Below are 14,936 nucleotides of genomic sequence, written 5' to 3' on the forward strand. Positions count from 1 at the left end.
TTCAGTTTAGTCCGTTTTGTCAGTTTCCAGGAATATACAATCATTCCATATGTGGAGCATATCTTCAGTCCACAAGGTTGGTTTGAATGTGACAGACAAAACGAATGTGACAGAAAGAGATAGCGATATGGAGGAGGAAGATATCTTCTTTATTTCCATTTTATTTTGTTTAATTTATAAATGAAAAGCTGTGTGTGTGTGTGTGTGTGTGTGCACGTTTTTGTGACAAATGAGGACATAAATTTGTATAATGACACAGGTATAACATAGGTATTACAAAAAGGTGAATTATGAGGACATTGCCCCATGTCCCACTTTTCAAAACGCTTATAAATCACACAGAGTTCGTTTTTTGGGGGGGAAGTAGAAATGCACAGTCCCCTTTGAGGGCTAAGTTTAGGTGTAGGGTTGGTGTAGGGCAATAGCACATACAGTTTGTACAGTATAAAAACCATTACGCCTATGGGATGTCCCCACTTTTCACAAAAACAAACCTGTGTGTGTGTGTGTTTGTTTATGCTACATAGTGGATAGTACACGAATAGTAAAACCTGAAATTTTTGACATTGTGGGGACCGGCCTGTGGTCCCCACGAGGGAAAAAAAATATTAAAAAACAGTAAATGATCAATTGTAAATAGTACATTTATCTGAAAGTGTAACAATATAAACAGGTTTTCTTTAAGGGGTAGGTTTAGGGTTAGGGCAGCAATTAGCAATCCCAGTCCTTGTTCTATTTGACCGTAAGTGCCCCAGTGATTCCAGTTTGAAAAAAGCGTATATGTTGCATTCGAAGGGCATTACAGTGTGTGAGACATGAATAGAAAGAAAATAGAGCGTCGACGAGCGTCAGGTCTCTGCAGCAGGCCTTCAACGAGTTTGGGCCGCGCCGCAGTTCTCACCCCAGCAAAGCCTCACTCGCTTCCCGCTTCGGCTCAGCCTTCACCGCGGCTCTGCTGGCCGCAGCGCCGTATGCAGCTGGGCCTCTAGCTTCTGTTTCCAGATGCTAGCGCGAAGCGGCCTCCGCTAACGGCGCAACCACCAGTGTTGCCAAATAATCCTCAGGTAAAATCGGTAATTTGTTGATAAAAGTTGTTAAAGGACTTCGCGACATCATTGGATGTTAATGCCACTATGTAACCATGACGCAAGTGCTTAGGATACACACTGGAATTACTCAAACTTTCCTTATTTTTCACCAGCATTTTTACTGTTAATGTATTAATGTAATTAATTTACACATTGCATTTCAATAAATGGATAGAAAAGATGGATAAGATTCATTTTCGTTTTGTGGATACATCCAACAGTGGAAGAGGAAAGTTTCACTGTTGATCACAGTGGATCAGCAGTAAATGATTAACAATCATAGGTACAAACCAAAAAATTAAGGCAACAAGTGCAAACTGCAACTTAATTAATATGTGAAGTGCATACTGCTAGGCACCTCTCCCAAAGTATCTAACGCTACCAGCCGATGTGCCACTTGGCTGGCTAGCTCTTTCAATATTTTTCTTCCTTGCACGATTTAGAAAAAAAAAAAAACTTTACCACTTTAATTTTTAAATCACCACATTTGCTGCTAGTTTCTTGAAAAACAAGTTACTAGGGTGGTGCAATAAAATGGCTAAATTGGCAACGCTGCAGTTACCTGGACATTCCAGCATGTCCAGCTAAAAGTCTCAAACCACTTTTCCGTGGCCTACCGCAGCAGAAGCAAGCATGAGGCTGCCTCCGCTTGCAACACAAGCCCACACATCTCAGTTTTTTCCTCCCGCTACTAATAACCCCTTTTGTCCTTTTCAGCAGCCTCCAGCTCCAGTGGCAGACACTAGCGTGAGGCTACCTCCGTTAGCAGAGCAGGCTACACAAGTTTTTCTGGACTCCCTTCCTGTGGCCTACAGCCACAGCAAGCGTGAGGCTGCCTCCGCTCGCAACACAGACCCACACATCTTTTTCTCATACTCCCTTTTTCTCTAATGCTTCTATCAGTTTCCCAATAGGCCATAATCATTTGTATAAAGTATCAAAAGTAAGTAACATATGGTTTTGTCGAAAACTTAATATAATGTATTAAACAATATCATGCACATACGCATTACACCAAAGCCTACAGAGGGCTCCAGTAGCTATAGACAGTCATCTATATCGGTGGTTCTCGGCCCTGTCCTGCGGTCCCCCGGCAGCTGCGCATTTTTGTGTGTCTCTCTTATGGGCCGCGCCCATTTCAAGTCTTGCAGACTCTACCAATGAGCTGATGAGTTACTGAACATTACTCTGCTATTTAAGACCTGTGCATTCTGTCCTGTGTTGTCAGATCGTTTGGTGTTCCCGCGTTTGCTGTTGTGTTTGTGGTCCCTGTTCCTGTTCCTTTATTATTAATAATAATATAAGTTTTGTTTAAGTGCTTGGGTAAGAATGCTTGAGTTGGATGACAGAAAGTTAGTTACAGAAAAAAAAAAAAAAAATCAGAAACGAGTGCCAAAGCATTACTGCAATCTGACTTGGCCCTCTGACTCAAACCTTTACACAGCACGCTGTCTGCTTCTAATCAAAACTGGAGAGTGCTTTTCCCAGCTAACACAGTGTGTGTGTATGTGTGACTGTATGTGTGTCTGTTTCTGTGTGAATGTCAGTGAGAGGAAAGAGAATGTGGCATGCCGATTTTATAGGAAGAATTAAATGTTACGAACAGCACAGAAATAGAAAGGGGGGAAAGGAAAAGCAGAGAGAGAGTAAAAAGTAGACTGTCAGTCTCCAGAAGAACTGCACTTTAGAGATGTGAAGAGCCTGGTTTCTAAAAAGAGTGTTTGAGAAAGCAAGAGATGGAGGAAGAGAGCGAGAAAGAAAAACTGTGACTTAAGACTGCCAGAAACAAAAAGAACAGTCATCCCAAGCAAAGACCTCTAATGCCGTCAAGATGACAACACGTTTCAAGCTCCACGCATCTCTGTTTTCTTCTCCTCCTCCTCGTTTCTTCCAGGGAGAAAAAGCTCTAGTAGGAACTGACCACGATCAGTGATTGCTCCAGACGTCTGGGGAGAGACTGGTCGAAACAAATGGCTTCCTCCTCCCTCTTCTGGCGTTATTGCATCATCTCTTCAACCGCTTCATTGAAAGAAAAACGCAAATTGGTTGCAGAACCAATTATGGACGCTTATTGCTGAGGAGCGCATGCCGGTCTGACAGCTGAACACTTGATCTATCAACACAACTGAAGTACTGTCTAGAGGCTTCAAACATGGATTTGTTTATTTATTTTGCACCTTGGAGAATTATTTAAAACGGAGTGTACTTTTTGGCATTTCTCTTTAGACTTTTTCAATGCAGCAATTGTGTTTGATTGTAACATCGCATGAGACCATAGAAAAGTTGTTGACCCCTGGAGACACATGACCTTGACGTCCTGGATGGCTTGTGAACAGAGCTAGCTGTGTCAGAGGGTGAGCTCACCACACAGCGGGGCGAGTGGGTAACTGGCCGCTCCATCGCTGCAGACGGACAGTACCAACACGGAGTGATACAATAACAAGGTCAGAGGAAGAGGAGAAGGAGAGCAGCATCTAGGTACTAATGCTTAGACTGATAATTTGCTTATGAATCTCTTTAAATGTCTGCTGCACTGTCACGGTTTTGTTATTTATATTCAAATTTAGACATTTAGTTACTTTAGTGGGCTCATACTGAGACTCAGACATTACCAAACAAGCACAAAGTAAGTTCAGGATGTCAGTGATGTGAGCAACTAAGGATTATCTTTCTTTACGACAAGATAACTATCTTTATCGAAAACGAATAATCCACGAAAGCGCTTGCCAAAGGAAAGTTGGACCTCACGACCAGATGTTCAACAGAGGGAGTAACTTCTGGCCAGATGTGAGAGGAATGTCCTGGTTAGGACCTTCTCTGAACGCTTGCCACTAACTGCTGACTTCACATAAGAAGATCAAGAAGATCTATCAGATTTAACGGACTACAAGAGCTCCTGCCATTTCACCACGCTGTATGGTTTCCCCCAGCAGTCTTTTATTACTGCACTTCTTTCCATCTTGAGATTTTCCTTCTGGTCTAATTTTAAAGAGAAGTCAGTCCTTGGTGGCTAATCACTGAAGAATGACTTATGCAAAATGTAGAGAAGTCTTACTGTACTTTTGAGTGGGTGGAGGGTCTGGTGAAACGCTTGGCTGACTCAACGGTTGACGTGAGGGTAAATGTGATTCGTTTATTTTTCTTTTCCTTCACGTGCCAGTCCTACAGCTGTTTATGAGATCTGCTTTAAATGTTTGTTCTTCATGTAGCTGTAATCGGTAATAATCTTTTCTGTAAGTATCGAAAAAGCAGTGGCAAAAGTCAATTCGTTGTTGGTTTGTATGCACTTGTTTCTTCAAGAATAAATGTAGTATTTATGATATTTGAAAGGATTGTGGCAACACATTAAGTTGTCAATGCAGTTTTCGATATAACACAGAACTCTTCAGACTAAACAAGGTTAAGAGCACTTGAGTTTCAATGTCAAAAAGATTCATTAGGCATATCGTTTCCATTTCTCTCACATATGAAGATCGCAAGTGTTTGACAATGAAGAAATTCTCTCTTTCTCTCTCTCTCTCTCTGCAGGAGCATCTGTATCTGGTTTTGTGCCTTCCGTGGGCCGTAATAATAAGGCTCTATGGGTTAGCCAAGGGATCTGGCCATGCCTGTTGCTATTCGTAAGAGAAGCTGGGAGGATCATGTGACCCCACGGACAGGATTACAGTACAGCTATGATGACCTAGACTTGGTCTGCTGCCATGTGCGGTACCAGCGCGGTAGGTGTGCCTCGATGCCTGAGTGTGGTCATCACCAGCCTTGGACTTTGGGACTTTGGATCGGAGATGGTACAAGCACAATGGAGAGTACAGTGCACAAGTTTAAGGGTGGAGCACAACCTAACTGTGAAGGCGCAAAGTGCAAATCATTGATGCCTGGAGACATGGTCAATAAGATAGCACATCACAAGAGTGACCAAGATAGCAGGCTACCATTAGACAACGTGGCAGATCAAGATGAATTGGAATGTTCTGCTTCAGGAAATTTGCAGGCTCACAATGGAGATCCAGACAATAATGAACTAAACAAGGATAAAGTATTTGCTTCCCATAGCCTGACACATTCTGTGTTCCCTACCCCAGTATTAGCTCAAGTAGAGGAAACGGATGATTTATCAAATGTGCTGAAGGACAGTAAATATGTCAAAGTTGATTGTTCTGAACCAAATTATCCCAAAAGTGAAACTTGCACAGAAAATACAGAATCCATGGTGAAGGTCAGTGTGGGCAGTCCGATGTTAGTACATGAGCACATGAGTGTCACAAGCGAGATCACAGACATAACTAATAAACCTCCCACCTCTAATTCACAGCAGAAATATCCTGACCCAAACAATATTGTGGAAGGACAATGTTGTGAAATGTCTGAGCAGATGATTTTAATATGTGGCAAAGTTGAATGCACACACACAGATGAAACTGTGATTCCAAACTTGTTATCATCATCAACTTCTCAAGAAATTCACATTCCAGAAGCTAGCTCAGATGCTAATAAAGCAAGTCTAGTCTCCAAACATCACATAGTATCTCAATGTCAAGACAATGAAAATCAGGAAGGTGATGGCATTTTTAAATGTTGTGATCATGAGATGTTAAAATTTGGAAGCCTTAAACCACCTGCTTGTGATACGTCTCAACTGGAACCACCTGGAAAAACTGACATCATGGAAACATGGCATGATTGCTCATCAAAACTCCAAACCATCCACGAGGGCTCTTTTCCTGAATCTGGAGATGATGCTTCAGGTCAGATATCAGCAGAGATGCCAGAACATCTAACAAGTACAGACCTAAACACCAACAACTGTAAGAATCTGACAACTTCAGAGGATCAGAACATGAGGCTAAAGGAGGCAACTAGAGGAAAACCTCAACCTGAAGGACTCTATGATGAACATCAGGCAAACCAATATAAAAATACAGCCAAAGACCTTGAGAGTGTCCCAGAAGCTGAAGGTTCCCTTGTAAAGCTTCGTACAAGGAAGGTAAGATGTTTTTCATAGATTTAGATTTAGAATTTTGTTTTGATTGTTTGTTTTTGTTCAGTTTTATTTACACTAAAAAAAGTTTAAAAAAAGAAAGCAGGGATAAAAAAAAAAAAAAGTTCTATAGTCATGTAGTATATAAACAAATCCTTTTGCCCAAAAGATAGTTCCCCTTATGTGCAGGGCTCTGAACCGGTTCAAGGAACGAAAACGAAAACCGGACACGAACAAAATTTTGACTGGAACAGAACCGGAAACACAAACTAAATAAAATTTTATAGTTCCGAACAGAATCGAAAATTTGAAATGGCCATTAACCGGTTAATAACGTTATTTTATCGTTCCATTTAATATTTGAAATTTGCTGTCAACCAATCACGAATTCAAGTAGTACAGACTATGCAAATGTGATGCTGACGCTTCCAGTGAGTGAAATGCCCGCCCGTGCTCAGCTGTGAACCCTAGTCGCAATGGCAATGAACTCTGCTACCATCTGTTTTAATGGGAGGTTGCAAAATCTGACGGGGTAAGTTAGCACAAATCGTCAGAACACCGGCGTTAGCGTTTATCCGACGACAGTGTAAGATGGATTCAACAGATCTTACGCACCAGCGGTGCTTCGATGAAAGTAAAAGCCAATAAATAATATTTTAGTAGGCTATACGTCGAGAATATGGAAACATTTGGATTCGTGCCGAGTGAGAGAGGTAGGCATCAGTTTCACCTTTAATTTGTTTTTGGAATTACGTTTTTATAGCCTATAGGCTATCCTTAAGTTTAGAGGATTTGTTGTGGAGAGAAACTAATTACTGTGTTTATAATGTTTGTAAACATTTTTGATTTACCGGCATTTTAGCCTACATAATTTCTGAATAATAGCCTAATAAAATGCGGGCTTAGCCTTTGTTTTTTTTTCCCCTCAAAACATACAAGTAGCATTTTTTTGTTATTTTTACAATTTGCAGCAAACATCTTTAAAAAATTCTTTAATGTCTTTAAAGCATTAATAGATTTTTTTATTTTGTTTAGTAGCCTACATTTAGAAATGTAAAAATCTAGAAAAGATGATGCTGTATAGCCTATTAGCGCAGCGGGTTAAGATACCATCTCTTTCTGTATTTTTATTTTTTTGTGTAAAGAAAACACAGTACTTATTATTATTATTATTATTATTATTATTATTATTATTATTATTATTGTAGGCAAAGACAATTTTACTCAAACCGGTTTCGGAATGGTAATAATACAGAGGACCGCAGGAACGGAAATGTTAAAATATCGATTCTGATTTTTTTTCGTTTTCAAGCCCTGCTTATGTGTCATGACTATGAAGGTCATCAGTCTGTCAGTAAGGGAAATTCTGGGGAAATTTCCACATATTACAAATTGACTGTAACAAAACAATTAAGTATGCAAATAAATTGAAATATGAAAAAAGGTTCGATTTTATGCATCACAAGATTTCAATTAGTTTCGTATTACATGCAATTAAATGTATTCACAGCATTTTTTATTTATTTATTCTGGAGTATTTTTTCAAGTGTTATTATAGACAGTAGAAAGCAGACAGGAAGTTATGGGGGAGGAAGAGATGGGGAATTGAATGAGGAGATGCAGGCTGGATTCAAACCTGAATCTCTCACAAGCACCACAGCTCATAATGTAGTTCTGTTTTTTCAAAACCGATAACCCCTATTTTGGAGTGTAGTTTGCCCCACTCGTTTGTGCTACAAGCATTATTGATAATGCAAAGAATCGGGCTTGTTGAGAAGATGTGTGCTATTACTTTTCTAAGTTGCAGTTTTCACCTAAGTCTCACCTGGTGATTGATAAAAGAGACAAAAAATCACATTAACATACACACTGAAGTAGGAACTCAAGTCAGATCTGATCACAAGAATGGTAATGGTCTCTGTTGATTTCCGAATGGCCTAAACCACATAGCAATGGCCTACTAACCACTCAGAACACCACCACTTTCTTTCTTTTTTTTGGTCGGTAAGATGTTTTTGAGTCTCTAATGCCCACCAACGCTGCATTTATTTGATATAAACAACAAAAGCTGTAATATTGTAAAATAGTATTACAGTTTAAAATAACTGTTTTCTATTTGAATATATTTTAAAATGCCATTTATTACTGTGCTGGCAAAACTGAATTTTCAACAGTCATTAATCCAGCCTTCGATGTCATATGATCCTTCATAAGTCATTCTAATATGCCGGTTTTGTGTTCAAGAAACATTTCTTATCATTGTCAATGTTGAAAACAGTTGTGATTCTTAATATTTTTGAAAACCATATATATATATATATATATATATATATATATATATATATATATATATATATTTAATTCTTTGATGAATCTTTTTTTATTTATTTGATGAAAATTCATAAGAACAACATATATTTGAATTAGACATTTTTGTAACAATATAAAAGTCTTTACAGTCACTTTAGATCAAATAAATGTATCCTCGCTGAATAAAAGTATTAATCCCCAGATAGTCTTGTGCACGTCATGAGTGGCTAACATGCATGCTGGCTTTTATTTTTAGCTTGTTTCAAACCAGTTCCAGCATGTTTCTTCTGCAGACTCTTTCTTCCTGCTCCATGTTTGTGCTTGCTTGTATACACAGTTTTGATTAAAAGCATTTATATAGCTCCATGCTTTTCAAGCACCACATCCTAAATCACTATGCTAGCTCACGGCCACGCCCTTTTGAAAGCAATGACATCACTCCAACTTACTTCTCTGGCCATGGGCATCTGTGGAATGTTCCACAGTCCACGAAACTGGCGTCAAACAAGGCCTGAAAGGGTAAAAATAGAATACGTGTGAGTATGTGTTGTCATTGTGTGTTTGCTGATGTGTGATGGGCGTTGTATGTGTGATCTGTTGTGGGTGTGCTTGTATGCATATATATTTTTACCTTAATGCGTTTACGTGGGTGATTGACAGCAGCCCGCCTTGCCAACCTCAGTCCCTTGGGTAAAGTCTCTCAGCTTTCTGTGTTTATTCATCCTTGCCGTATTCCACAAGACCCTGGAGGCGTCGTCCAAAACACAGTCATTATTTATACAGCAGGATCCATTAGACAGGAACCAGCCCAAGCAAAACACGCCATGTAATTGTCATTTATTTGTGAGGCTGAAATCCAGGGCTGGTTGCTGGAGTTCTTGTGGGGATTTGTGTTTGTTACGGAGCGCTGGAGTGAATGCGAGCCATTTAAGAGCTTAAACGACTCTTTTCTATTGCTAATGGAGACAGGAACTATTATGAGTTCAAGGACAGAGTGAGAGAGTCCTTGAGTGTGGGAGTTTTAGTTTGACACATGAGTACAGAAAGAATCTTACTTATTCCAATCATCTTGTTTGTGAAAGATAGCAAAGGATTGTATTAGTAACGTAGAGTGAGAGATACTAGATGCTCATTTGGTTATTCTCTTGACAACACAGCAGTGCCGATGATGAAGATAATGAGTCCAGTGATAACTGAAGTATTTCCCTTTTCATGCATGATGCTGCACACACGCAGACACTCTGAATGTGCTGGATTGTGTCAGTCAGGGGATTTATCAGGGAGTTGAAGTATGAATCTGGGCTTCATGGTGGATTTGAGATTCAAAAATCACTCCCAATATTGAGCAACTGTCTGAGATCACATTCTCTCCCCCTTTGTGTTTATGCACTTGTGACTGTATGCAAGAATTTGCGCATACAGTAGGGGTGTGAATCTATGGGTACACAGAGAATTGATTTGATTCACAATTCACAAAGTTTCACACAATTCAGTTATGATTTTGGTAACACTTTATAATAAGTATACACTAATAAAGTACTTACAAATAATTTGCAAACTATTAGTTTATAGTTAATAGTTATAGTTATATTTCTGCACTCGCCATACGCTTAATGGATTATACACTGTACAAACTGTATATTCTGTCTCTTAACCCTACCATTGGGTGCAACGCTGTTAGATTACCTCATGTCTCATTCAAAATTTCATTACAAAGTGCATAATATTACAATAATAACACCTTCTATCCTTGCTCAGTCTGGAATAGCGTAATGGAAACACACTAATGATGTATCATGTCTGCGCAAACAGGGTGCACAGAGGTATGAAAATACATATGTTAACAGGCAGGTAGGACAGCCTATCGTAATCCTCGGACCAAGGAATATTATTGGATGAGCATTTTATGTTCTTACATCTTCCACAAGCGATACAAATACATTTTAACGCTTAACTGAGTAATTGCTGTGGGGATGTAAAGAGACTTTTAATCAGCATAACAAAAAATGTTTTTGAACCAAATCACCTACCCTGGCTACCCTGACATTGAATATGAATGCAATTAATGTTCAATAAAGGTTGGTTTAAAGCACTTAATTAATGTAATGTTCCCATTTTCCATGACCAAATCAAGTAAGAACTATTGACTCCTTATTACCATTTAACAATTCTTTGACTATGAGATAATTAAATATGAATTATTATTTTAATAACAGTGATAATTAAGAATCCACTATTTGTATTGAGTCTATTAATGTCATAACTGTAGTCTATAAACTACGAATTGACTAGAACTAGTGTTAATTGTGTATAATTAATTACTAGTTTATACCAGTAAAATATATACAAGTGTTACCATGATTGTTTTTCTTAGATTTTGTTTTTTAAATAAATTGATCCAGTTCACAATGAGATTCAATTCAATACGATTTTGATTAATGATTCAACTTATGTATAATGTATTTTTTAATTCAGTTCAATTCATGAATTCAAGACCCGTGATACAGATTTAAACTCCAGACATCTGCATGTGCGAATTTGTTTCTAATAAAGGTAGAGCCTCGCCCCATCATACTGGGTTTATATATTGCTTTTCACTCACCCTTTGAGACAGAAGGATAATTCAATTGTGCAAAAGTACAGTAATTATGATGATACAGATACGAATGATGAAGATCAACCTCATAATTAGCTCCCTGATGAATACTACTGATTTGGCCTTGAGCTCCACAAAGTTTGAAGAAATTTCCTATTAAAAAGACTAACTTAGACCTTCATGTTCTTTCTATGCTGTCACAGTTTTTTCATATTTCACATTGCACTTGCTAGTGCAGCATAGTCAAACTGATGAAGGCTGTTGAGCAGCGTGGACTTTTTAGTGGTGTTTATTGATGAGGAAAGTGCTAGTTAAGATGAAAAGGATATAGTTCACCCTTTCAGCATTTACTAATCTTTATGTAAAACCAACCCTGTATATATGTTTTTTTGTTTTGTTTTCTGTGGAACACAAATGAGGATATTTTGAAAAGTGCCTCAATGTTTGAGGAAGCAAGTTTTTAAAATAAGTGTTACATGTTGATCTGTTTTAGTTGTGTTTTGCCATGTCTTCCGTTGACCTAGTTTTCCTTAGTTGCCCTGATTAGTTAATTAGCTCCTCACCTGTTTCTGTTTCCCCATTATTACGTTCGGTACTTAAAGCCTGTGTTCTCCCATGTTCCTTTGTCTGCTGTTATTTTGAATTTACGTTTGGTTGTGCCCTCCTCAGTCATTGGATTATTAAAAGAAACTCTTTGATTTTGACTCCTTCATCGTGCGCTTTGTTTTATACGCACCAGACCCCTAACAGTAAGTGCCTTATGTTCACCAAGGCTGTGCCTATTTGATCAGAAATATGGTATAAACAGTAATATTGTGAAACATGGTTACAATTTAAAATAACCATTTTCTTATTATCAAAGTTGAAAACACTTATGATACTTATTATTAATATTTCTGTGAAAACCATGATGCATTTTTTTCAGGATTATTTGAATGAAAAGTTTAAGTCTTTAATCATTTGTAACCTTATAAAAGTCATTAAGGTCACACTGGATACATTTATTGCATCCTAGCTAGATAGAAATATTAATTTCTTAAAAATAAAAACATTGCTGACCCTAAACTTTCCAACAGCAGTTTATATCAGTAATCAGCTATGTTAAAAGTGCTGGATAAGGAAGAGAACTATTGATGTATGTCTTGTTTATATACTCTGAGATAGTGCCAATGTGTCCTGCAAGGTAAGGAACAATAAAAAAACATGTCAAATTAACTCAAAATATCTATTCACACAATCACACTCATGCTAAGTTCTTCTTGGCCCCAACAGGGCTTTTAAGGCAGAATTATTTTAAGAGTTAACTGTGCTGACTGTGAGAAAACAGAAATAAAAACTTGTTAAACACCCCCTGTAGTTCACACACCATTTTGATAAACTCAACCGGGCTTAAAATATGAAGTATGTTTACATTATATATATGTATACTATAATTTTCCTGTTCCTAAAGCTAGAGGTGTGTGTGTGTGTCACATTCACTTTCCATTCACAAACCATCCGCATTAGACTTCTGCATGTACAACAAGCTGCATTGCTTGTTCGGTTCCTTTGAGCTGTTTTTTTTTTTTTTTTTTTAACTCTATGAAAGCGGTCAAACTATTCCTAAAGGCCTCTGTGTACACAAAGCATCTGATGCCCCTTGGTCCCCACTCTAGTTCCTGTGCCTTTTATGTTTCATTGCTGCAAATCCCAATAAACGATACAAGTGGGAACTCAAAACCAGGCCAAGAGTTCAAAACTCTCTTCTGTTACGCTTTATATCAGGGCCAACCACCAAACAAGATTAGAAATGTGTGCCTGCATCTTTCACAATAGATATGTGGCTTAATGCAGAAGTAATATGTCTAAAGGAAGAACTTTAAGTGCAATTTGGTCATCAAACTGTGGTCCTCTCTTTTCATATTTGACCTGGGCAGATGCTCTCCATTCACTGCTCTCAGTATGTGAAAGGCAGAACTCATCTCACCACAATCTTAATGCAGTGTGTGCATGTGTGTTGGGGATAAATTTGATTAAAGTTTCCAGTATGATGCTAACAAAACAGCGCCATGTTATTAACAGATTTTATTGTTATTAACATAGACTTTGAATCATGTTTTCTTATTTATTATTATTATTCAGCAAGGATGCATTGGATACAAGAGTGAAGACTTTTATGCTGCTACAAAAGTTCTATTTTAAATAAATGTTTTTTTGTTCTTTTGAAAAATAAATTCATCACATAATCCTAAAAAAACATGCATTATGGTTTCCGCCAAAATATTGAGGAGCACAACATTCAACATTGATAAGACATATTTCTTGATCACCAAATTAGCATATTAGAATAATTTCTGAAGGGTGATGTGACACTGAAGTAATAGCTGCTAAAAAAAAGAAAGAAATATTAATTTAATTTCTAAATATCTTAAAATAAACTAATTATTTGAAATTTTTATAATATATCAGTATTATTGATCAACTAATTTCAGCCTTTTTTAAGATTTATTTTTGGCTTTATTATGGTAGGATAGATCAGGAAGCAAAGTGTGGGATCGGGAAAGGTCCTCGAGTCGGGATCTGAACTCGGGACGCCTGTAGTGCTTTATGTCAGCGCACTGCCTACATCAGTACCAACATTCAGTGAGCTGACTTTAAAAAAAATAGTGAATACGGTAATTATTCAGTATGATATATTGAGGTACCATGGTAAAATCATCCAGAATGTAGTAATATTACCATGGTATATGTCCAGACAATCCTGGAAGAAATTGATTTATTAAATATTTAGACAAATAGAATTCTGATTTTGCAAAATGGTTAAACCAAGGAAGGATAATCGCATATCTGCGACAAATTCATTTTTCTTCGGTAGCTCTTGTGTCTGGATTGCTGAAGTGAGGTAAAGGATTCCTCAGTGTGTCCTTGAACAAACCAGCTCTCTGACTGACCTTATTCAATAATATCCAACACAATAATTAGGAAGAAAATTCTGAAACTTTTCTCTAAGCCTTCCCATAATGCACCCAGTCTCTGTTCCACTTAAACATGGATATCAGTTGCAGTCACATGACTCAGTAATGTCATGTTCAAGACTTGTGCCAAATACCAGAATACTTCTGATACTGAAGTAAATGAGTTTACCAAAGGAATGCTGAAGCTTATGCCATTTCCTGAAAATCTGTGATGAGGTTATTTTTGCAAACACCATACATTTGGACTTTTCTTCAGTGTGTTAGGCCTCCTAATTCAGTATTATTATGATCGTACTTTTTTTTTCTAGTAAAAAATGAAAGTTCTGGTTTCAAATATATGGCTGTCTTATAGACATTTTTAGGTGGTTGATCATAGGTGAAGTTGTTATACTGTGAGCTCACTTAAACCAAGTACAGTAATCATGTATTTTTGAAAGTACATGAGTCATACTAAATGAGCCGTCAGACACTGCTGTATGAGACCGTATGTGAAAGTAAACATTGTATGCAGACATTGAGTATTTTCTATAATTTGCCACACCAAAACAAGGCTGCCAAGTTTGCCCACAACTGATTGTCTGTCTGTCCGTCCATCCATCCATCCATTTGAAATTCATACTTTTTTAAGTGAGGATGCATTAAATTAATTGAAAGTGACAGTACATTTTTTTTGGTAGAACTTATAGAATTCTGATAATAAAAAAAGAAAGAAAAAAATGCTATTCTTTCTGTTCATAAAAGAGTACAGAAAAAAGAATGTGTATGGTAGTTTCGACAAAAAACATTGATAAGAAATTTTTGACCACCAAATCAACAGAGATCATTAGAATGATTTCTGAAGGATCACGTGACATTGAAGACTGGAGAAATGCCTGCTGAAAAGTCAGCTTTGCTATCACAGTAATAGATTATATTTTGAAGTATATTAAAATAGAAAACAGTTATTTTAAATTGGAATAATGTTTCTGCTTTGGTGTATGTTTTAATTAAATGCAGTCTTGCTGGGCATA

The 14,936-nt window shown here is 37.5% G+C and overlaps 1 protein-coding gene across 2 annotated transcripts in view; it reads left to right on the forward strand.

Annotated features, from left to right (window-relative positions):
- The first annotated feature begins 3,422 nt into the window (after positions 1-3,422).
- LOC306874363 (rho GTPase-activating protein 7-like) overlaps positions 3,423-14,936 on the forward strand; it is a 131,831-nt gene continuing 120,317 nt past the window's right edge. The window contains exons 1-2 of one of the 2 annotated variants that reach the window (XM_079424347.1): positions 3,423-3,566; positions 4,617-6,072. In XM_079424347.1, the coding sequence (XP_079280473.1) occupies positions 4,693-6,072 (1,380 nt within the window). In that variant the 5' untranslated portion in view covers positions 3,423-3,566; positions 4,617-4,692. Of the gene's footprint in view, positions 3,567-4,133; positions 4,207-4,616; positions 6,073-14,936 lie in introns of those variants that run through there. The other variant, XM_079424348.1, reaches the window with a different exon arrangement.

This window comes from Barbus barbus, assembly GCF_936440315.1.
Source record: "Barbus barbus genome assembly, chromosome: 8".
Taxonomy (NCBI): Eukaryota; Metazoa; Chordata; class Actinopteri; order Cypriniformes; family Cyprinidae; genus Barbus; species Barbus barbus.